The following is a 23607-nucleotide window of genomic DNA, read 5'->3' on the forward strand; positions in this document are numbered from 1 at the left end:
GCGCCCGGCGCAGCGAGCCGGCTGGAGGGCGCCGGGAGTGCGTCCCGGGGCTCCAGCGCCCAGCGCGGCCGTCGGSTTTCCACCACTGGCTTCTCTTGCCGTGGAAACAATTTAACTTCGCTTTCCTTTCTCTGACCTTCCCTCACCCGCGTTTAAGGCTTCTGAGATACCTGCTGCGCTATCGGCCGAGGAGATCAGCTGCAAACCTCTCCCACCTGCTAGAGAAGCACCTGGAATCGGCTCCTTCCGCGCGTTGTACTTGGTGCTTGGCTGGTTGCGCTGGGCGAGCGCTCGGGCAGCGGCGCGTGGGGCTTCCCAGGCTGCAGGCGGACCCGCGTCCGTCCCYGTGTCCGTCCCCGTGTCCGTCCCTGCCGCTCTCCATCTCGGCCACCAGCTGCCCCCACACCCGGAGAGACAACAGCTGTTTCACAGAAATTATCTCATCAGAGCCCTTCTGAGCGTAGAGGACGAACATTTTACTTACGCAAAAGGAAAGGCTGTGCTGTAGTTCACAAACATGGAAATCAGTATATTGGGAGGGACACCTTTAACAAAAAAATTGTTAAAAAGTGTGCATACTGTTCATTTTCATGTAAATCTGCTACTGAATGATCTGAAGAACTGGAAAAGACTCTTTTGTTAACTCTCATTAATTAACAAGATCCGTCTTAATTAAGCATTATGGCTTTTTTCCCTACATCCTCAGGTATATTTGTATTTATTTTAAAGCAAAAGCAATTAGCAAACATCCCATTCTCATTCACATAGGTTATGGATCCCCTTTCAAGAAGCTGACAAATTATCAGTGATGTGAGGAAGAAGTTATGCTGATATTTTTATGATGATCAGAGGGGTATTTTGTTTTTCATTTAATCTACTGCTCCAGCTTTAACACTCTAATACTTTATACTACAGGGCCTGGGGAGATATTTACTGTAGGAAACACGCGACCAAGACTGAAGCTTAAATTGTACATAGCAGTATTTGGTGTAAGAATTAATTTTGTTTCTTTAATGTGCTGCTGTAACAAAGCTTGATTTCAAGTAGTTTGACCATAATAGAATATTTCTCACTGTAGAGGTTCTGAGACAGGCAGGAAACTTAACAAGAACAAAACAACCCCCTTTCAGAGGTACACACCAACATCCGAGTATTTTTGCTTCTCTGTAAAAAAATTTACCAGCTAGCAAAGGAAATAGCAAACTGGCATGGATGTGCAGCTGTAATAATGTCGTTAGTAGTGTGGTTACAAAAACAAGAAGCAAGTAGAACTTGTAACAGTGGTCTTCAGCTCCACAAGGAGGACAGAAAGGGGCAATTACATCTGCAAATAAGAGAACACATCAAAACTACAAGAAAATGGAGTACTTTTCAAAATCACATGCATATTGCAGTCTAAGTGAAGCACATGCATTGCTTTGTAGCTTTTTTCTCAAGAAACTTTGCCCTAACAAATGGTACCGATAGGTAGCGACACATAACAATACCTAAGCAGAAACAATGCAAGAAAGCAGCGGGCTTCACTCTCAAATGTTGCATCTGCACATCAGAGTCAAGAGCAGCTGGCGACTGCTGCAAAACATGCAAAGGCCTTACTGAAACAGGAGCAAGGGTCCTGTCCCTGAGGCCTTTTTGCAGCCCCCCGTTTGAGGTTTTTCCTCCTCAACTGACCAGTTGCAGGAGAAGGCACTCACAGCTTTCATGTTGCCAGCTCAGCCTTTGCTCTATGTTACCAGTTATCTACGTACTTCCCAGAAATGTCATCTGTGGCCACTTGAGATCTGTACAAAATAACCTGGAAAATAGCTAAGCCTCAGTATTTCCATAAAATGCATTATTATTCATACACTGTAGAATAGACAGGGAAGATCAAATAAAAGCCATTAGGTCCTTGACCAGCAATAAGCAATTGCACAAAAAACAATTTTAATGTTACCTGAAAAAAAAAAAAAAAAAAAAAAAAAAAAAAAAAAAAAAAGGCATACCACTGGAATCCAAATCCACTCGCACCTTTTCTGAGATGAACACCAGCCATACAAGTAAAGGTGCTTACCAGTGTAACCAACATGGACATTTTATTTTTAATGCTCAGTTACTTCTGACCAAGCAATTATGATTTAAAGATACATGGAAATGTCAACTGCTTTAACCACAAATCAGCCGCACGTTCTTCCTCTCTGCCAGCGACTCTGCAGAGCATCCCCAAAATAAAACAAAAGCAGCTGAGTCTACAGGAGGGGGAAAGAGGGAAAGCCACACCACACCGGTACCAACACACACGCACTTCTGCTTTGCAGCAGGGCAGAGCTGCCTCGCGCCGTCCCTGGGGAAGGCGGCTGCAGCCCGCCTGCCCGGGCAGCGGGGACGGCCCCTTCCCAAGGATCGTCGCTCAYGTGCGCAGGCATGGCAAGGAAACCTCGAAATTGCCAGCAAGAGCCATACCTGTTGGCAGCACGCTGTCGCCGTTGTCCCTGCTGTGCCTTGGGCGGCCCAGCACCAGCAGCGGTCCYTGCCTCAGATTGCCGAGCTGCCCGGCAGGACACCAGCACGGGCRAGATGGGGCAGGTCACCTACCACCGAAAACAGCCCCCAGGGCACCAGCCCTCTGCACCCACCGCCGGGAAGGCGAAGAGCCCCTTGGGCTGCGGTTTGCTGGGAGGCCTGGGCTGTTGACGATGCCGCAGAGGCCGGCAGCAGCCTTGTGCCAGCCCACGCTGGCAGCCGCTGGGCTCTGTGTTTCCCAGTGGCCTTGCTGGTGGTAGTACACAGGCAGGGAGAGGTCCCTTCCGACAGTGCCTGATGCCTCTGGAGGGCACCTGCCCTCTGCAAACCTGCCACATCCGCATAGCCTACATCCTCGTCTGCCCACCAGCGCCTTCCACAACCAAGGGACTCTGCAGAGGCACCTGCACCCGCCATGGGGAGGGTGACAGATTTCTTTTTTTATTTTTCTGGACCAGTCAGAAGGGAAACAAGAGGAGGCAATAACTCCAGAGCATGATAAGGGCTTGTGGAAGCAGATATGATGAAGAAATACAGGTCCSCCAGAGGCAGAGGTGACCCTGCATGCAGCAGTGAAGGGCCGTGCAGCTTCTCAGCAGCTTTCACTCAGCAGCTCAGAGCAGAAGAGCTGGCAACAGCTAATGTTAAACAGCAATGGCAAACAAAGAGAACAGCGACCGGAAGAATTTGGCATCAGCTAACAAGCTGTTCCTGCTGTTCTCTGCGAGCGGGGACAAGGCCTGGCTCGCGGCCGCAGGCACTCCACACCCGCTTGCTGCTGCAATGTCTTTTCAAGCACACCTACACAACTATTAGCCTTTATTCTAAAACCACTACTGCCAGGCAAGGATGACAGCACCAAATTTAACACATGGTAGAGTCAGTGTCACTTGCTCAAGACAGTTTGGGATTGCACCTCTGCAGCCATCATTTGGCACCAGTGATTGCAACACGTCTGGTGTATGATCTCAGCCTGAGATGCTAACGCATGCAGTGGATGATGGAGTGCCCTGCCCATTTCCTGGTGTGAGTGAGGTTTCATTCCCACTCACCCTCTGCAGCAGCCAGTTCTGCCAGGAACCAGCCTTCCTGCCGACAGGCGCAGCAAGGGCCATCCCCTCCAGAGCTGCAGCTCCCCGCAGCAGAGCTCTCCACAGTCACCAGCCCTCAGGGCCTCCCGTCTCTCCTGGCACACGGCCGGGGCTCCCAGAGCCAGGCCGGCCCCGTGCCCCAACTCCCCGGCAGGACGAACTAGCATACCTCAGGCTCGAACTATCAGCCAGCATCCTGCCCCACGCAAAATCTGCTTCCCCTTTCTAATGCCTTCGCACCCCAAGGGAGCAAGGTGGGCTCACAKGCCACATCATACCCAGTATCTACAGAGCTGAGCTCCCTGGTAAACAGGCTACAAACTTCTTATAAGTTACAAAGCCATTTTATTCTTCTTGACAAGCCTAATCATACTTTTTTAATATTTAGAGTGAGGCACTTATTTACTCCAGCTCTTCAAGAAGAGGTCACAATGTTAAAATCCATCTGTTAGGCTTGGTTAAAAATAAAGTAGCAATAAGGCCTTTAGGCAATGCTGTTCAGTAGCTCAGGGGTTTGAAGGATGCAATGCAAAGAGAAGGAAGCTCTTGTTCATCACTGGTGCACCCAAAATAGCTTTATCTTCCCATTCAACACACAACGAACTTCCTGACATGCATGTGTCACTGTGCCAGTCTGCTGGAGGTTACAAGTTCAGCTGCTACAAACACGAAGGTTTTTGTGCAACAGGAGCAATATTAATCCTCCTCTTCTGCTAGTGGATGTTGGCAGATAATAGCAGTGCTCTGAGATGTTAAAACTACAGATCTATCAACAACCTGGAAAACAGAGGCTGCACACAGCAAGATAACATTTTGGACCGATATTATCCATAGCTGCAGGAGCAGCCCAGAGTTAGGAATACGTCTGGCCGTATTGTTGGTAGAAATTTTCAGTTCTGTCTGCAAACAGTCCATCACCTTCTCTGACGTTCACCTCTATTTACTGAATATAGCCAGATTTTTTGAAATCTTGGTCACAAGCCATTCATTGCAAGTACTGAACACTACAGTCCTGAATGGGCTGGACAGAACACAGCCCTGTGCTGCCTGGAGCGAATACTCAAAATTATGAAATTAAAGTTGGTTTTCTGTGAACATTTGCTAATAGTTTATTATTTCCTGCCAGCAAGCTCATTTGCTGAAATTGCTAACAGGGAACACAAAAGGTTTTAGCACAGTTCACCAGTATTTAAAGAAGCCACACAAACTACGTCAGTAAAGCTGCTCCAGGCCAGTGGGGCGTGCCTGTGTTTTGTTTTCTAGCGTCACAAACCTTCTGTGCTGGAGTAGGCATTTTCCTTGTGGAATTTTAGTGTAAGGAAAACAATAACTGAATTCATTTCAGTTTTCACAAATGATATGGAAATGCAATACAAAATCCTTTAATGTTTTTATTTTTCCTCTCCTTTGTACTAACTGTTTCCTGTGCAGTGTGAGAGTCCAGCGAGCGTCTGGTCAGAAAAACTGCATTTCAGTCAGTGATTAAACAGCTGTGGTTAAATCATTGGAGAGATTTCTACCATCACTGTTAGCTAATGGTCTCTACAAAGCTGTGAAGTGCAAATGATCCTCTTAAGTTAGAGAGAATGACTATATTCATGCCTCTCCCAGTTTCACCTGATTTCTGCTACTGGGACAGAGCTAATAACAAAACAAAAATATTTCCACCACACTAAAATGAGCAAATGGTTCCAGAAAATGTAGTGGATATGTGCCATGAATAGATTGATTTATCTTTGGAAATGCGACTTGTACTATAAACCTTGAAAACTGACAATGCTTTTTACCTGTACTGAGCAAGTCCAACTAACTGAAAAAACAAACACACTCACCTGCTGTTGGCTAGGCTATACCTGCCTTTTCAAAATTTTAACATTCCCTACATTTCTGCACCTATACTGGTGCATGCACACACTCCAGAGCCATTTCCCATCAACCTTGTATATTGTGTGAACATATTAAATGTCTGTTTACATGCTTTAGTGTGGTCTAGTGCCATAAGAGATAAAAATGAGTTGAACTGCTATTAATAGACACTTTGTTGAGTTATATTTAGTCCCTTTAGCTTGTTTTCTTTTTTTCCTCGTTGCCAAAATTAACACAAAGCTAAAGGATAATTTTTGAAAGCATCTGTTGTTGCTCAAAGACACTGCTGTTGTTTGAAGAAACTAAAGAATGTCATTTAACACAAACATATAAGTAGACAATGAAGGAAAAGAATCTCTGATACCTGCCCAAAGCTCTCAGGGTTTTAGCTATATTGAAGCAAAAGTCTCAGGGCTTTCTCCCCAGAGGTGACCACCCAGGAACCTAACCCTAGACAGGAAAATATCTCTGAGTTTACTCCTGAAACACAAAGCTCACAGCCCCTACGAAACATTCATACTATCAAGAGAAATGGGGGACAAATATGTGTTATTTGTTCTTTACTTTCTTTTGTATCATCATTTCCATGTTATGTCTTTCTTTGGCTTAAGATGCCAAATCACTTTAAATAAATTAAGCCTGCACTAAACATGCACTGTTTCCATATAACAGATGACTACAATTGCCAAGGAATATTGCAGGATCATGAAATGGGAGGGGAAATGTACATGTAAACCCAAAGGAGAGGGGCTGCCGTCACCCTGATATGATACGTCTCACAGTTCTGAGGCCCAGAAATCCCCTGGGGTGTGAGGCCAAATGGAGAACTTTGAGCCTTCAATCTTTCGGTCTTTGGCCAAGCTTCAAACACCCCGTTTCTGAAAAGCTGCAAAGCTGGGCCTTGCTGGGCGAGCACACAGGCAGCTGCTCCAGCTGCAGCGGACAGCAACAGGCAGGCAGGCAGGGGGCTGGCAGGGCGGCACCGCCGGGGAGCCCGATTGAAGAGATTGCTGGCAGCAGGAAGGCTGCCGCAGCACGCTGGAATAGTCGCATAAACACACACTGCTAGTCTAATATTTTGCAACTTCCCTTTCCCAAGATCAAGGCTGCAACCTTACATCCTAGTAAGCGACATACAGTAGCCCCAAGCAATCCTTCATGCCACAGACAGCACCATGGTACCTGGCCAAATCCCCTCTTTACAGGATGACAAATTATTTTCTTTTTTTTTTCTTCTTTCTTCCTTCTTCTTCAAACGGCCAAACTCTTTCTCCCCTTCTCCCCCCCTGCCATTTTCAATAAGCCCATTGCTACGTTTCCTTCTGTCTGATAGGCTCCGGACAGTTTATTCTGCACTGGGTCAGTGCAATCACCTCTCAAATATGAAAAGCTTTTAACAAATTTTAAGGAGAAACTCACTAATGAAACGAATGAGCAGCCTGCCATCCACTCCCTGCTCTGCGTATACCTCCCTGCTCCTCACAACACAMCCCTCCCTCTCCTCTTCGCGGCCTGTTTCTCTAAGCAATGGAAACTTCCTTCACTCTTGACAAGCCAGGCAGTTTCTCGCGTAACAGACACAGCCATGCAGTTCAGTGAAGAAGGCTCAGAAGTGCCACTGCCTTGCAGGTCAAAAAGCAAATGAAGTTAGCAGTAGGTTTGCTCTTCCCACGGTCTCTTTCTGGTAAGAGGYAGAAAACCTCGAAAGGTAGAAAACAAGCGGGGTTGCATGGCACTGATGTGCCAGCTTGGCGCTAGATTGGCCCTGCATGAGACGGCACTGAGTCCCTGCTTGGTGCCTTTTCTCCACTGCGAAACACTCGCTTAGCATGCGTGTTGTTTTTGCATTGGCTGTTTCCTCTCAGCCAGCTACTTGCCATGGTGGCCACATATTGCTGAATCACCAGCAATAGCAAAGAAAGGACAAGAGAGGATGATGACACCCTCAGAGATGTCCAGGTAGCGGAGATGCAGGCGCCAAGGGTGCAGCTTGCTTTGCCTCTCTGCTCAGAGATCTCCTGCCATTTCCTGTAGGCACCTGAGACTACACTGACAGTTCAGMGATCACACCCATACCGACAAGCATTTCCTGCTACCGAGGCCCTTCATGCGAATGTCTGCTGTCTTCATGAAAGSAACTTTTGTATAAATCCTAACTGTCTGTGCTAGATAAAATAAGCAAATGCATCAGTAAATGAAGATTCAAAGCCCCTGCTGCACCACAAGGGGAAATATGGTTTACCTCTCCCACCTCCTCATTGCAAGGGAGCTTTAATAGCAAAGGGCAGCAAATGAGGGGAGCGGAGGGGAGGGCAGCGGGGAGCCCCGATCGCCCACAGCTGCCACAGACCCTCCTTAGCTCCTTAGCTGTCYGCGATGGGCACCAGTTTACTCAGTCTAGAGCAGTAATGAGAGCAAAGCAACACTACTGASCTGGCTGCTTGCTTGTACAGGTCACAAGCATCATCTCGTTTGGAGCTGTTTTCTCCTGAAGTTGAATTAAATGCTAAGTGCCTCATCCCTGTCCCTCCCACATTTGTTTGCTGCCACAGTTCCAGGGCCAGGGTCAAGGCCCAGAAGTGTAAGCAAAGATAGCTTGCAGCTGACAGTTTTGCAAGGGCATGTTAAAAATAAGATCTCAGCCGTTTCTGCCAAAGGGCTTGGTTACGCTGAGGCATGGCCTAGCTGAAATAACGTTCAGAGCTCAGTGTTCACTTTAATTATGAATTTGATGAGAACATTAGCTCAGTTCTCAGTTTCTTGCTTTATTGTTGGCTTCAGTAGTTACTACAGCCACAAAGCATCAACATCAGACCAAACACATCTAGCACCATCTGTATAAGAGCTGGATGCCAGCTGYTCCCCCTGTGCAGACCATGCCTGACCTCGACGCCTCTCTAATAAACATAATGGCCAAAAGAAGAGAAGGTGTCATGTCACTTCACTGCAGAAGCCACACCATTTGCCAACAAGAACAGGGACATCAACCACTTCCCCACAGGTCTTGGTAGAGGCCAGGGCAGACCTGGTCCCGTGAGATGCCCATTCTGCTGTTTATCCTGCCCCTATTCATCCACACAAATGGTGAAAAAGTTGTCCCACAGCCGGAGAGGAAGAGGACTACTGTCCCCTTACGCAGAGGTGCTCACCTCTTGAAACACGAAGACTTTTCCAGGACTGACAACGTTGAAGAGTGTGATGCTGGAGGCGAGCCCCGGGGAGGTGGAGTGGCCGCGGTCCTTCTGTGCTCACCACTGCCAGCCGAGTGCAATACAGGACCAAGAGCATGTCAACTACATGAGACAGCTCCTAAATGCAGCAGAATCAGCTGAGTTTGGGAAAACTGGTTCCCTTCTCAGGGGAATCATTTTAAACCGGATCTTGCAGAAAGAGGAAAAGAGAAAGGATCAGTGTGACCTCAACAAAATGCTAGGGTGAAAAAAAACCTAACACATCCAAAATTCCAAAACACAAATCCCATCAGATTTTCTTCTGATATTTCCCAGTCAACACATTAAGGCAGAAAAAGAAAAATATCCTCCTTTCTCTTCAACAGTTAAAAAAATCCTCTCAAAATAACAAATTCCTTACAGGTCCCTTTTAGGACACACTCTTATGCACAACCAAGTAATATATTTAAAAGGTTACTGTTGGAATATGGTTCACAGCAGTCTATAGCAGTGAATAAATATCACGTTTACATATCCATTATAACAAAACTATGTTGCACTCCCATTACTTCGTGTTGGTTTGCCATCTGGAAGCTAAACAAGCTGTGTAGTAAAAAGAGAATTCAATTTTGCATTTACCAAAATGAGCCATACAAGTTTCAATTTATAGCAGATGATTACACAGTCTTAGCAGGCAGAAATCTGTCCACAAAGAAACCGTCATGCCAACGCACGAGCACCGTTAGGACAACTGCACGGGGTTCGATCACGCCATATAGCACCTTAGAGAGCGAATTTCCAGCAGTAACATCATTCACAAAACTCGGGACCAATCTAAAAATGCTTTTGTGGGAAGCTCATCCACTTCCCATAGCAGGACCATGCGCAGAGCTGAACGCGTACGGATCAGAGTGTGACAGTGCACAGTTTACGTGATACACTGGTTTTTTYCAAACCTTCCGCTGGTAAGCTAAGGCTCCGCCAGCCCAGACCGAGCGGGGTTTGGGTTAGGCTGCCGGTGCCAAGCCCCAGGGAGCCGGCGGCACTGCGGAGCCTCTTCCTCGGGCCGCCGCCAGGCAGCGGCCACCGTTCCCACCTCTTGGGCAGGGGACCACGACCAAAGGCCTCCTCCAGCCTCGGGGACCCTCCTTGCCTGCCTGTTTCACCCCTGGTGGGACTGAAACGCCCAGCGCTCATCCCCAAAGGCTCTGCCTCCCCAGGCACCGGCAGCAGCTGCAAACTGCCCCACCGCCTTGGCCGGCAGGCCCTGAGCCTGCTCCTGCCCCAGCCTCATCTCAGGTACCTCCAGCTGCTGCCAGGCTACTGGTTCCCAGCRCAGCCTAGGGAAGGAGGCACGTGCATCTCACTCGCTCTCTCGTTTGCGGCCCCCTAACTTCTGTTCAGGTAAAAAGCACATCCTTCCGCTGACCAGCAAACTGCTAAAAGCAGAAAAACACCTAGTTACGGAGTCTAAGCTGCTTTCTTGCTCCTGCTGCTGCTCTTCCCCAGACAGAGCCCACCCGCTTTCTGTACGGCCCTGGTTCTCAGGGCAGGACCCTCTGCCCTGTAGGCCTGCTTCTGTAGGGAAACGCTGTGTCTCTGCTGTACCTCTCCAGACGGAAGCGTCACTGCAAATGACACCCAGCACCCATACAACGCATCTCGCGGTCCCCCAAGGACAGCCAATGGTCAAAAGTCAAGGGCCATGAGCTGAGTCACAGCAGCAGCTGCCCCGGCTGCGCGCTGAGCTCCTCGGCCGCTCTCCAGCCGTGTCAGCAGCTGCTGCTGCAGCGGCACTCAGAGGCAGCGGGGCCAGACAGTAAATCCTGTGCTAGCCACCTTGCTGGCAATAGCTCATGCACAGCAAGTACTGGGGAGAGGGAAAAAAGTTAAGAGTAAATCCTCATTACTAACACCTCCAAGAAGCAAAGCAGATGCCAATTTAACTTATCCTTTCATCAAGAAATGCTGAAAACTGGGACCTGAGCAGAAAAATGATACTAGTCTTGTAAAACCTGCACACAAAGACACCTTGCAATAAATCGCCATTGCTCTTGAGTTTTTTTTCTAATTTATCATTTACATGACTGAACAGAACATCTTTCCCATCAGTTCTGATCACCTCTTCCTCGCTCCAGCAAAGATGTCAAACAAACACAAACTTAAGGCTAAATAAATAGTGAAATTTGTTTTCAAACTTTCTGGAATATTTTTATGCTTGTCTATCCATCATCTGCCTATTTAAGCAGAATGCAGACTGAAGCTCAAACGGAAAACTGAGTCTTAAGAAAAGTGTTACTGCAATGCTATGAGAGAGCTGAAGCCGGCAAGGGAAGGTTAGAGCCCAACTTTCAGTGGGGCACCAACAGGCAAGTTTTTGCTGGGTGAACAACGAACAGAGTCTCTTCTTGTTGCACTTTGTAATTCTTGCCTCACTTATGGGGGTACAATCAGTAAGAAAAAAAAAAGACTACATGCATACATAGTATTTGATCACCCATTTTTAAAAAACCTTTAAAAATCAGTAATGGTTTCCAAAATTGAGCTGCTTCAGTCGATTTAGTAGCCCTCAGTCTTTTTCTAGAATTCTGATCCCAGAGGAAAAGGGCTTTAATCACCAGTAGCAAGCTCCTGCTCCTCATCAAGAGGCCAGCTACCTTACCAGAGAATGCATGTAGTCACTGAAGCAGCAAGGAAAGGCCAGCATTGACAGGGAAATAACAGGGACTCGCATGACATTACAAGCACCTCTTAGTCAAACATAGCCTATCTCGCTGCTGCCTTCGACAAACAAGCCTGCTCCCCATCCTTGCCACAAGGCACGCCTGGAAACCACGCATCTCCAAAGCAAAGGCACTCACGGGTGCTCTTTGCAGCACGCCTGCCAGGCAGGTGAGAGTAATGAAACACTGACAAGATGGGATCAGCTGTGGGAGGGAAGCCACCACCCTCATCAGCACTTTTCGGAGGCCCCCTCAGCTGTGCAGCTCATCTCTATTCCAGATTCCACTCTTCTCTTAGTTACTGCTTTACCTTTCACACTGTAACACATATCTTCATTCTTCTTATGACTATACTAAATGCTTTCAATAGTTAACAGAATAATCTAGTGCAACCTATTTGCATCTCTTTCTTTACTCCATTTCTAATTCATGTCTCCAAAAGGCTGTTCTGAAGCTTTGCGTATCACTGATGTCAGACTAAACAAGCCTGTAACTGCCCAACCTCTCCCCTGMACCCCAAACTCATTCTCACATATAACTCATATATAGCTATATAGTCTTACCCCAACCTCACAGGTTTCTCAGACATCCTTTCCACAAGGCCTGCAATTTTATATGCCGCTTCTCTAGGTATTCTGGAAGAACACCTGCTCATCACTTCAGCCTGAGCACACCATGCTTTTGGAGATTAGCCTCTGTGCTGGGCAGGGTGACTCCCATGTCTCCATCTCTTAATGCCATCTTGGCAGCGCTGCAATCTCCTCCTTGAAACTGACTGTAAGTTCTCCACCCTGTCTTCCCTGATCCTTTCCTGGCATAGACCAGGTGCAGAATTAACAGCAGCTGTAACGTATGAAGACAGCCACAAACCAACCAGAGAGCAACTGTATCACCACAATAATTTCTGCAAATGTGTCATTCTGCAAAATTGTTGGCCTGGCACATTAAGGTAGCAGTCATAATACGGTACTAGAATAACACAAGCAAAATACCTTCCCTGTACTCCAGTGAGTGAGAAGGTTCTGTTACTCAGCTTCTTGAACCCCTTAAAAAAAGCCACTAGCATTCAAAAACAGGTTTGAGCTCACAAACAGCAAAGCACATCCTTAAAGGATTTCCAGACTTCTCATATAGCTCAATAAAACTAAATGCCATGTCATTAGAAAACCACAAATACTAAGACCTAAGACAAGAGACAGAGCATTTTATGATCAAATTTATTTAATTAAATTTGACTGTTTTACTGTAGGTCACACCAGAGACTGCCAAAGTAAACTAAACATTTTACATTCACTACAAGATTCTCTCAAATTGTCACAACTAGTCCAAAAACATGAAAGGTGTAGGGTTCCTTTCCCTCAGTTTCCATTATGACTTACATTAATGACAGTGGAACTTACATTCCAGCACTGAAAGGAGAATTGAGCCCTTAGGTTCCCAGGCTTGCAACAGCCCTCCTGGTAGCAAACAGTTTTAAAATCATGTGTCTGTGTGCGTGCACATGTGTATGTATATTTACAAAACCAACCTCCTGATGGTACAGAGAAGAAACATCCATTTAAACTGCTAATCCATACAGGAAAAAGATTAACTTTGCTGTGTGGAAGGTAAGAGGATGAAATTACGCTGGAGAGATGCACAAAAATATGTCCACGCGTTGGCAGACACTTCAGTGCCTGGCAGTCCAGGCAGGCAGGTGCACTGGCAGGGCGAGTCATGCGGCAGACCTGGTCCTGCTACTCTTGGAGTCCAGGCAAATTTTGTCACTGTAATGGAAATCAGACCACTCCTTTTGTAAGCAAATTAAGTCAACCATGATTCCAAAATACTTGGATGTATGTGGGATTAGAAAGGAGCTGGATGCTTAAAGCAAGGCTTGCCCTACAGAGGTTTCTGGGGATGCTGGGAGGAAACTAGGCATTAATAGACCTTTATCTAACTAGTGTTTCTAAAATAATTTGTTTCTGCTCTAGCAAGCTTTTTGATAATATACATCTATGATATTCTCTATCTGAATATTTTCTTAAAAAATGCTGAAGACATTTTCCTATTTAAGAGTTATCTACAAGAGGTCTTTATTATATCATCTTTCTTTTTATGTGTCTACTCCTAACAAATATCAGAGAAACATGTCAGATGCTACAATTTTAAACTTTCATCATATCTGAAAGTATACATCTCTTTTAAAGTGTATTTTCAACATGAAAAGAGCTAAAAATCACAATTATATTCCATTGCGTAATGTGTGTGAAATCAAGACCATTTGCATAGTTTCCAAACTGAAACTTTGGAAAACAGCAATTTCACTAACAGGAAGTGTTACTTTAGAGAAGGGCAATCCCTTCACACTTTTACTGCATGGCCTAGCACATACTTGAAAGAGTCTRTAAGTATTGTCAGTTGCTTTGCCTAAAAAGCTAGTTTCTAGAAGTTTTCAAATCACAATTATTTTATAAATCACAAGCCATTTTTCCTTAATCTTGCCAATTTTAATGAAGAAAAAACATCAGCATTTCAATGTACAAAAGTCCAATAAAACGTGTTTTTTGTTTTTTTCAAATCAGTGAAGGGGTAAAGTTTGAGTCAAACTCATTCAATAATAAAAGTCCTCCAATTTCCACTAATAGAAGAAAATTTCTGTTTTGACTATAGGATAATGACAACCCAGAAATAAATAGCTATAAATACATTCATTGTTCCTATTCCAAAAATAATCACGTAGGGAAGACACAAAATTGAATCTGTTTTTTAAATTTGTTTCTTTACAATGAGATATGGGCAAGTTATAGCAGAATGACTCAAGACAGGAAAAAAAACAAGTACGGAATAAATTGGTCCAGTATTGACATTCATGAAACATACCAGTTAGCATAATTCTGCAGTTAATTCATCCTTTAAATGACACTACTCAGTTGATTTTTTATTTGCTTCAGGTATACATAATGAAAGCAGTTTCCTTTGCATCTTTGTTGAGGATAGGTATAGTACCCTGGAGACACTGTAACAACCCCCTTCAGTATGCATGTGCGTATATATAATTATATACAAATAATCATGCATCCACACACACATTTGTATATCAACACTGCATTTGACGGTTAAATCCATCATCATTCATCATTGGCAGCACTTGTTCCTCTCACTTGGCCTCGATTACGTAACTGTGGGGGGAAAAAATATATACAATTAAGCATTAACAGTTATTTCAAACTCTAAATTCCAAAAAGGTGATTTCACTAGTTTCCAAGAAAAATAGGGCAGGGCAGTCAAAACATCACCAGCACTGAGCAAGGCCATGCCAAAGCAGAGCAAGTTTTGCAAAGAAACCTTAAATTTGGTACCATCCTCCTGAACGGTGGACAGCAGCTCCAGTCCTCCAAGAATTTTCATACAGATCAGCAGGATTTTAAAACTGCTTTGACTGGGAGATCCCATCTGTGGTGTTAAAGCAGTCACAGTGGGAAACATCAACATTAAAGTACTGAACACAAATACTCAAAAGCCTCCAAACTCTTGGACAAACTGCTTCCTGCAGTAACAATTCTAACAGAATTTAGTTATTTTTAAGTTTCTATATGGAAATGGATTTTAAGAAATTAACTTGCTTTGAAGATGGCASTCCGCAATTTTTCTAAATTATTTGGACAAACCTAGACTGAACGAGTAGCAAAATAATACTCACTGGCTTTTCTGATTTGTGCCCAGAAAAGAACTTGCAGGCTTCAGAGCTCAGTGTCAGCACAGTGATAAGGGCATGCATTTTGGGTTTCTGCACTAGATAAGCACAAAGAAGTGGCTTACATGGCCAACATGTAAGACATTCAACAACTGGACTGAGCATCTGCACAGTCTACTACAGTGCCATTTTGTGGTGAAGGTCTCTTAAGCACACAGGCCAAAAAGGATAGTGTCCAACTTTTGATCACATCAAAGTTATCAAGCAGAGGGGAGTGAGGCCCAAAAGCGTTATCTGGATATATATCCATTTAGATGTTTTCTGCCAACTCCCATCATCAGAATATTAATATTTTTTCTCCTTTTTCATCCAACAGTTCACTTACACGGCTTGATTTGCCTCAGAACCTACAGAGAACTCCTCTAGACGTCAGCAGCCAATGTGCCTCGTACGGAACCCTTCTTACGCATCTAAACGTAAAATAAAACTGTAAGCTACCAAATAAAGAACCTATCTTGCTGTTGGTTAGTAAGAAAGAAGTAATGAGCTACATGACTTTTCCCCAGCCAGGACCAAAACAGGAACCAACCTCAGCAAAAGCTGAAGTTTTCTGGAGACTGGATATACAAAGCATTTCTTTTCGGTGCAGAAAGTCTGGAAACCATACAGCAGCTGTAAACAATGATTCTTAGGTTTCTAAAAGCCCATGATGCTTCAGTGCTACACTACACTGTTTGAAACATCCAGTATGGCATTTCTACTGTTGCAAAGGCATGCAGTAGATCACAGAGCTTTGGCAGGGTCAGGCGCTTTTCTACTACACACTGATTAGTTTATGTGTATTTAATGAGGCACAGGTGCTCCTCATCTCCACGAGTCAGATATATAAACCATTAAGTGAAAGATAAAGAAAAATCTAAGAAAAGAATGTGCTGGGATAGAGAAAGTCTGGAAGGACACCAATGGGAATTCAGGGAGTAACAAAAAAGTAACAAAAGCAGAGATCCTGACAATCAAAACTAAGGTGAAGAACAGGACTAACAAAAGAACTGAAATGTGCACAGAATCTAAAGAGAAAGATTAGTTCAAACCAGGAAGAAAGGATTTTAATGAGAAAGAGAACAGCAACAGAAAGTAATGTGTCATAAGAAAATACAATGCTGCCAATATTAGATACTGGCTTGCTTTCTGCAGTTTTTTTCTTTAAGCATCAGAAAACTGCATAGTGTCAAAAAAGCTGAATACTTCTTTGCAAGGCTGCAAGCATGAAGATATTCTTGGCACACTAAGCACTTTACCACCAAGCTCTTTCTTTCCAGTGGTCCAGGCCATAAGACAGATGTTTTGTGGTTTATTTAGGATTTAATGCAAGTTACTGTTTGTCAAAATGGACGAAGTAGCTGGATATAAAAGATAAAAACAAACTATTTGGTATAAATTAGTGTTCACTTTGTATTCGCAGTGACATTTTTTGCCTCTACATTGTTATGCTCTGATAATGSACCTCACCACAAAAATTTTGGGATTGCATCATTTATAGGTGTTTGTAGATCCTGCTATTATATTAAAAAAGAAAAAAAAAAGTAGGTCTCCACTCCTCATTTCACAATGCATATAGAAAAGCTGTGTTAATGCATTTCTCTTGTGAAAAAAATATATTTAAGTTCCTGATGATAAAGTCTTACACAACAAACTATTCGAAATAATTTATTTGCCTTGCTGTACAAAACAAGAAAACATTAGGGAAACAGATTTGCTGTTTAAGAAGAGAGATCAATGTTACCCAGAAACAAGTGATGCAGGTTTTACTTAAGAATAAGAATTTAAAAAGTAGCAAATACTTTGCTATCAAGATCCAATGTTAGTGATGTTGCATAAAGAAATAAATTCTGTTCCTTTTGCTCCTCTCTAGGAGACGATATTTATACAACAAACTGTTTCATAGGAATCAAAACAACACAGAGCATATCCTGTTTGTGCAAGAGAATCATCTATGATTTATTTCTGACATAGTATTTTGCAAAAAAATGTACAAAAAGCAGTTACTTACCAGTGAAAAATGTGAAACATAACCTTCTCTACAGAAGRCCGACATCTATAGTCCACACAGATACAAAAGGGAAATTTTCTCATGCACACACATGTATGTATCAAATACTGGGTACTCTCTCCAAACACGCACCTTGTATGCAGTCCTCACACTGCCACTATTCTTTCTCACAGAAATTAGATGAAGTTTGTTTMATTCGAAATTAAGAACTGTGAGTGTTATAAAGAGAACCTTTCTGATAAAAGCCAATTATACAGAGGAAAATGGTTACTCTTCCTCCTTCACAGACAGCTAGCTCTAGGAACCGGTTCTGGCATAAAGCAGAATAAAAGAAAAATTCCATGCATTTTTTGAGAACACCTGCCATAATAAAAAAATATCCAAAAGCCAATGAGAGAGCACAGTGATTTTGAGAAGGAATGGACATTATGATTTTTCAAAATGTGTTTCTGGAAACAGCCAAAGCAGACAATCCCTTCAGCTTATCTGAAAATAAATGTTGTTTTTACTAGCTCAAAACATCTCCCATTTCACACAAAGACACACACACAGGGAAGAAGTACTTCTTCCAACCCTGAAAACATTTCCACACAGTGCAAGATGGCTAAAGGCAGTTCATGAAGTCAACACATGAAGAGCATAGCAACTGCAAATGGAGAGGGAATTACAGCTAGTGTTGATACAAAGAGCAAAGATGTGCTAGGCCTGAAGTAAAGTGCACTTCAGAGTCACCATCAAAAACAGATCTAAAGCACAAAGCAATCCATTTAAAGATGTCTGGAAGCTGAAATGAGTTAAACCATGCAAAAATCAAGTCATAGCCGAGGGCACACATGTGTCTTCACAGAACCAAGACAATAGATGGAAAGTGACAAGTTGAATGGGTTTGGGACAAAAAGTAACTGGCATGGCAAAATAGGAAGGAAACAGAATTGCAGCTCCACAGATTGCAAAGAACCTGGAAAGRCATCAAGATTCAAAAACAGAAAGGCTCTCGACAAAGGTCATGCTCTGAAAAGACTAAAAAAGGAAGCTCCTTGCCTAGCCTATGATGTTCCTCTATATCTTATAGAGTAGGGAAAGTGCCCCATGGGTAAGTTTCCTTCTAGACCTCAGTCCAAAATCAGATCAGATTATATGCATTTGGTCTTCACAATCACCAAAGCATGAAATTTGAGACTGTCTTTTAACTAATTTTAGTAACTACCTTTTGTAGTTCAAAGTCTTAATTTTGTCATGCTAACCAGGATAAGTGCAACTGTTGTCATGTGACACATACAACTTGCTTCAAGACATGCTTGAAGGGAAACTAATCAGTTCTAATGATGATTAGCAACTAAACAAAGCAAGACATATGATACAAAAGTGCAAGGACAGTTCTGAGTTCTAACTCACAAGTGGTTAAAAAAAAAAAAGCACTGAATGGGACTTTGTGCAATGAGTATGATAACATATATAGAGATGCTCAGTGCAGACATTCTGGATTTAGGGACTTCTCATAAGCTTCTACCTTACAGTCACTTCCAGCTTGACACAATACAGTATGCAGAAGCTTCAAGTGCATGGATCTGCACCGAAGAACCACTACAGAAGTCATAATGTTTATCAGCAATTGCCCAAACACATGCAAGGGGACAGATACTATTCAACTTGCCTCAGTTCTTGAACCATCTAAATGGCAGAGCTACAGATATATGGCATGCAAACATCAATCKTAAAACATTCTTACCGCTTCCAGCTCCTTTTGTGTTTCATCCTCCATTCTCCTAATGTCTTCCATAGTCAGATCAATCCATTTGTCAATCCAACAGAACAGCTGGCGATGAAAGTTGGTAAATATCCTTTTTTCTTGCTTTAAGAAGATAAGTAACATTAGATTGCAGGTCTACATTTTGCCAGGCTGCTGAAGTGATTGCAGTTACTCCATTTGAAGAGGTATAATCTTTAAGTAGGTTCATGCTGTTTCACAGTGCTACAGTTCAGCTTCTCCACATTCTTGGATCCTAGTCAAAGCCACCTCCTTCTCAAAACCAGTGCCACACTAAAGACAGTCTCCTGTATCTCCTAATCCTTGCTTTGTACTGCAGCCACTTATCATAGTTTGTATTTTTGCTATTACTATCATATTTATTGAAATACATAAAGATTTAAGGCAGTTAGCTGTGTGATGCACTCAAGAGCTAAAAGTCCTAGATACAACAATAAAAATGGCCTCACTTTCGTTGTCTGTGAGGAAACAACATATGGAAGAGCTACTGGAGTATCATGTTTTGGTTAACTCACTGGTCTAGAACTAGAACAAGCACAACAGTCTACATTAAATAGATTATACCTTACTTATAACTGTTCTTACAAGCATTCAGTTCCAGTAAAATCAAATACCATAGAGTTAGTATAAACATAAGAACACTTTCGTAAGAAAACTAGTACATATGATACTAGAAAAATACCAGCACGTCTTTTGCACAACTATTAACCTAAGAGAAAAACAGACTCAAAAGACTTTTACTGTCAAGCACTGGGGCTTGCACACTCAAGGCTTAAACTTACATGATAGAATCATGGCTTCTATTTTCTCTTTTTTAGTTTAAAAAAGTTATTTTAGTACTGCCAATGCTGAAACACCACTGCTGATAGACCAACAGTTCTAACTGCTGAGGAAACGAACAGGAACTGCTTGATTGTAAGCAGCAGAAAAGCTCATCACTCCCTCCCCCCCCCAAAAAAAATGCCTGAACAGAACCAACCTGCCTACATACTCCTACCTGCCCCCTCCCCCCCCCAATCAATCCCACTGTCCCAGCAACATCCCAACATCCCAGCTAGGGAGAAGTACTTACCTTTTGGATAAAGTTTTCAACTTTGTTCTGCAATCCCCACCACTTAAATTTGATAGTCACCAACTTGTAAGCACACATTTTAGGACAGTCTTCATCAGCTGCTAACTCTTTCTGTTTATGGACAGTTGGAAGGAATTTATTTTATTTAAACAAGGGCTTCAGACAAATGTATTTAATATGATTATTAGAAATTATCACTCTAAATATAAGCACTATTAAACATAGTAACTGGGTACTAGAGATTAACAAATATCATCAGGTTAAGTGTGTAAGAAATTCCATCTATGCTGCAAACACATACTATAAATCTATAAAACTATGAAGTTTTAACATTGCTTTTATTTTCATGATTTACACTGTCATATACTTTCTGGGTTTTCTCTGGGACAATGATGCTTAATTACAACAGCTGGCACCAAATTATTTTATATTTTTGGATCTACTGCCAAAACACAATTATAATCTGAGCTACCTCATTACAATGGTAGAAAACACACAAACTTAAAAAAAAAAAGAAGAAGATTCAAATAAAACATAATACTTCCTCCCTATTCCCAGATCACTTCTCACAAAAGCATAAAATTTAAGTTCATTTCAGTTCTGTTTTGTCTACACACTGTAAAGAGAGATTAAAGCCTGGCAAGATCTCCCCAGTTCCTCTCCCTCATTTCCCCTTCCTAGGGGACTGTGCCAAAAGAGTATGTTTTTACCCAGGAGTAGAAGAAATTTCTAGTTGTGTAGCACAATGTACACATTCATTCTGGCAAAGTGAATTGCAGAGCTCCTGTTCGCATGAGGAAACAAAAGGGAAAGGATCTCTTCTTCCTCAGTGGCAAGTAAAGTGGCCTTAAGATTCATGAAAGCTTCAGTTCAAAGAATGCTTGGAAGTAACTCTGGTTCAAAGACTTAGTGGGGAAAAAGGATCCCCAAAAGAATGAACTGAAGGGAAATTCAGGAGACAACCCTCACCATTCCCTATAACAACAGAAATAGGGCTGCTAGGAAAGAAAGGAGCACTGTCAAATATAGTGGGCAGGAACAACCACCCTTAAAATTTTCTACTTTAAAATTCTAAGCATGGATTTGCTTAGAATTATTTAACTGACAAAAGTATTAAATAGATGTAACTGGTCCTGCAACCTGTTGAGACAATCTGCGGAGAGGGCTGAAGAAACTCTTCACTCCCATTTATCTCACAAGGCGATTCAACACATGGGGCGTGTTTAACCAAATTTCTTCCAAGTTTGTRTAGGAAGAGTTTGTAACACAGTTCAGAAGTTCAGAGCAGCAGCATTGCAATACACTGTAAAGCTGCTAAAGATGTATCTATTCAGAATAAGAAAACTCAAAATATAGGTATCATAAAACTAGGTTTTATTATAGTTCTTACTTCCAAACAACTTTGAAGTACCACTGATGTGTGCAAATGGTATACAGATATTTCCTAACAATTCATGCAGCCAAATTTACACAATATGAGACTATCATGTTTTTAATTTAACAAAGCATTTTTTTTTTTACTCCAAGCCATATAAAGGAGGAAGGAAAAAAAAAAGGATAAAATGAAGCCTATAGTATCTTAACCAAAACCTGTGTTTAGCAACTAGTATAAGTAGTCCACAAAAGTTTACTGTTAATATCTGCAACAAAATTCTGAATGGAAATACTTATGGCATTTTTATACTAAGTTTCTATTAACTATGAAATGGACCACTTCCTTTGGTCATGTACAGAGTAAAAAATTTGAGAGATATAGCTATACATTTAAAAGATCTCAGACAACAAAAACAGAATGATGTGTGTTTAACAGAACTTTTATCACAAAGACTCAGAGAGCTCTTTCAGGTTTTCATTTACTATAAGACGACTGATATTCTTTCTAGTCACAAACAGAAAACAAAGTACTGCTGCTGTTTTGTGCTCCCAAACTGCATGYGTCTATGTCCAGGTACTAGTAAAAGGTCAGAATTAAACAAAAAAGGAATACATAAATTCAGTGCTTCCCAACCCAAGTACTCTTCCTCCTCTTATGGCTATGGGTTTTTTTGGACAAACAGGCCATTCTTGCATCAGCCCCCCTGCTTTCCTCCTGAAGAGGAGAGGACAATAACTATCTAAGGCAGGATGCACGTTTTTCAGCACTGTTGATAAGAATAATGTGAGAATTTTATTCTGCTAGCCAGCATATTTAGCCCAGGTAGAAAGAGTATTATAATAATGGAAGTTCACATACATGCCTGCCCCCTTTGTCATCTTGAAACACACAAAATACACATTTTTTCTCATGAGATTCCAGCCTTGTCTAGGCCCAGGTCAAACCTGCAAACAACTGCACGGAGTCAAACCAAAGGTCTACCTGGCTCAGTATTTTGACAGCAGCCAGTGGCAGACACCTAGGAAAGAATATAAAACTCAAGGGAGAAAATACTGGTAATTCCCCCAGAAGCTCTACTGATGTCTAGCTATTTACAAGCTCAGAAAACTTCTGAACTAGAATTATTTTCTGTCTTTGGATACACAAACAGCAGAACTAAGATCATGTAAATATGTATAGATTGTGTATATATACACCATGTATATGATATATGATATTGCTGAACTCCAGCTTAACATTTATACAGTATCTATGGCATATAATACACTTACATTGATATTTAAGACATCTTAAATATTAAGCAATCAATTAACCAGTTCCCATACAGTTTAAAGTTTCGATGCAAGGGAGACATTAAAAAACAATTAAAATTTGAGAGACTACTTACAAAAAAAAGAAAAAACACTGCACTGAATATTCTAAAGTCTCTTGGCATGCTAAGCTAAAGAATCACTGATGCCTGAACATGTCGCGGCAACTTACAGTAACAAAACAAGTTATTACGAACAAAGCTCATGGTATTTTAACACTGTGCTCATCTGCTTATTTTTGAAATGTTCAAGCTTAAGTTGAACTAGAAAGTACTATTAAGGGAAAGCTATAGATGGGTTTGGATCTTAAGAGACTATATTCAATAGGAGCACATAAGAATTAAAAGTCTCTRCTTCCACTAGCATTTCACTAAGATATTGAACACTAAAGAGCAGGGGAAGTAGCTGATAAAATGAAGTTAACATTCACCCTAGATTGTCTCTAAGGTCCATCATCATCATGGTATCTAGATACCAAACAAAAATAAAACACACATACCGACTTCAGAAAAGAATGGTAGAGGACCGTCTTTATTCTGCTTCCTAAAGACTAAATCTCTGTAAATATATATATATTTTTTATATATAGGCAAATTTTCACAAGAAACTGTGCAAAACATGCTCACAAAGTCTTTTGCTCCATGTATTCTGTGGCAGCTAGTTCTGCAAGTTTCCCAATGGAAAGAAAAGCACAGTAACTAGTATTTTGTTCTTTTTGACTACAGAGAAACAATTGCAGCCACAGGTGTTGCTTAGTAAAAAGTATATTATTACTTATTATTCATTTTTTTTTCTTCAGTAGCTATAGAAAAGATGGAAGTCAATCAATTTTTGTACAGCAACTAAATCTTCTGTGCAAATACAGGCCATTAACCAGTCATGCATAACTCTCAAAATCCAGAAGTCCCAGAAGTAGTAGTCCTTGCTGCCATAACCCAAGCTTGAACACACTTGCTGACTCTTTGAAATCTCCCCATTTTCCTCTGGGGAACATAAGCAGCCAA

The 23607-nt window shown here is 42.3% G+C and overlaps 1 protein-coding gene across 2 annotated transcripts in view; it reads right to left on the minus strand.

Annotated features, from left to right (window-relative positions):
* Positions 1-12555: 12555 nt before the first annotated feature.
* PITPNB (phosphatidylinositol transfer protein beta) overlaps positions 12556-23607 on the minus strand; it is a 39066-nt gene continuing 28014 nt past the window's right edge. Inside the window, exons 8-11 of one of the 2 annotated variants that reach the window (XM_085309721.1) lie at positions 19919-20029; positions 18808-18930; positions 15414-15498; positions 12556-14513 (exon numbers count right to left, since the gene is read on the minus strand). In XM_085309721.1, coding sequence (XP_085165847.1) covers positions 15451-15498; positions 18808-18930; positions 19919-20029 — 282 coding nt within the window. In that variant the 3' untranslated portion in view covers positions 12556-14513; positions 15414-15450. The remainder of the gene's footprint in view (positions 14514-15413; positions 15499-18807; positions 18931-19918; positions 20030-23607) is intronic. The other variant, XM_085309720.1, reaches the window with a different exon arrangement.

The sequence above is a fragment of the Rhea americana genome, unplaced genomic scaffold (genome assembly GCF_003343005.1).
Source record: "Rhea americana isolate MKP2758 unplaced genomic scaffold, rheAme1 scaffold_301, whole genome shotgun sequence".
In the NCBI taxonomy this organism is placed as follows: domain Eukaryota; kingdom Metazoa; phylum Chordata; class Aves; order Rheiformes; family Rheidae; genus Rhea; species Rhea americana.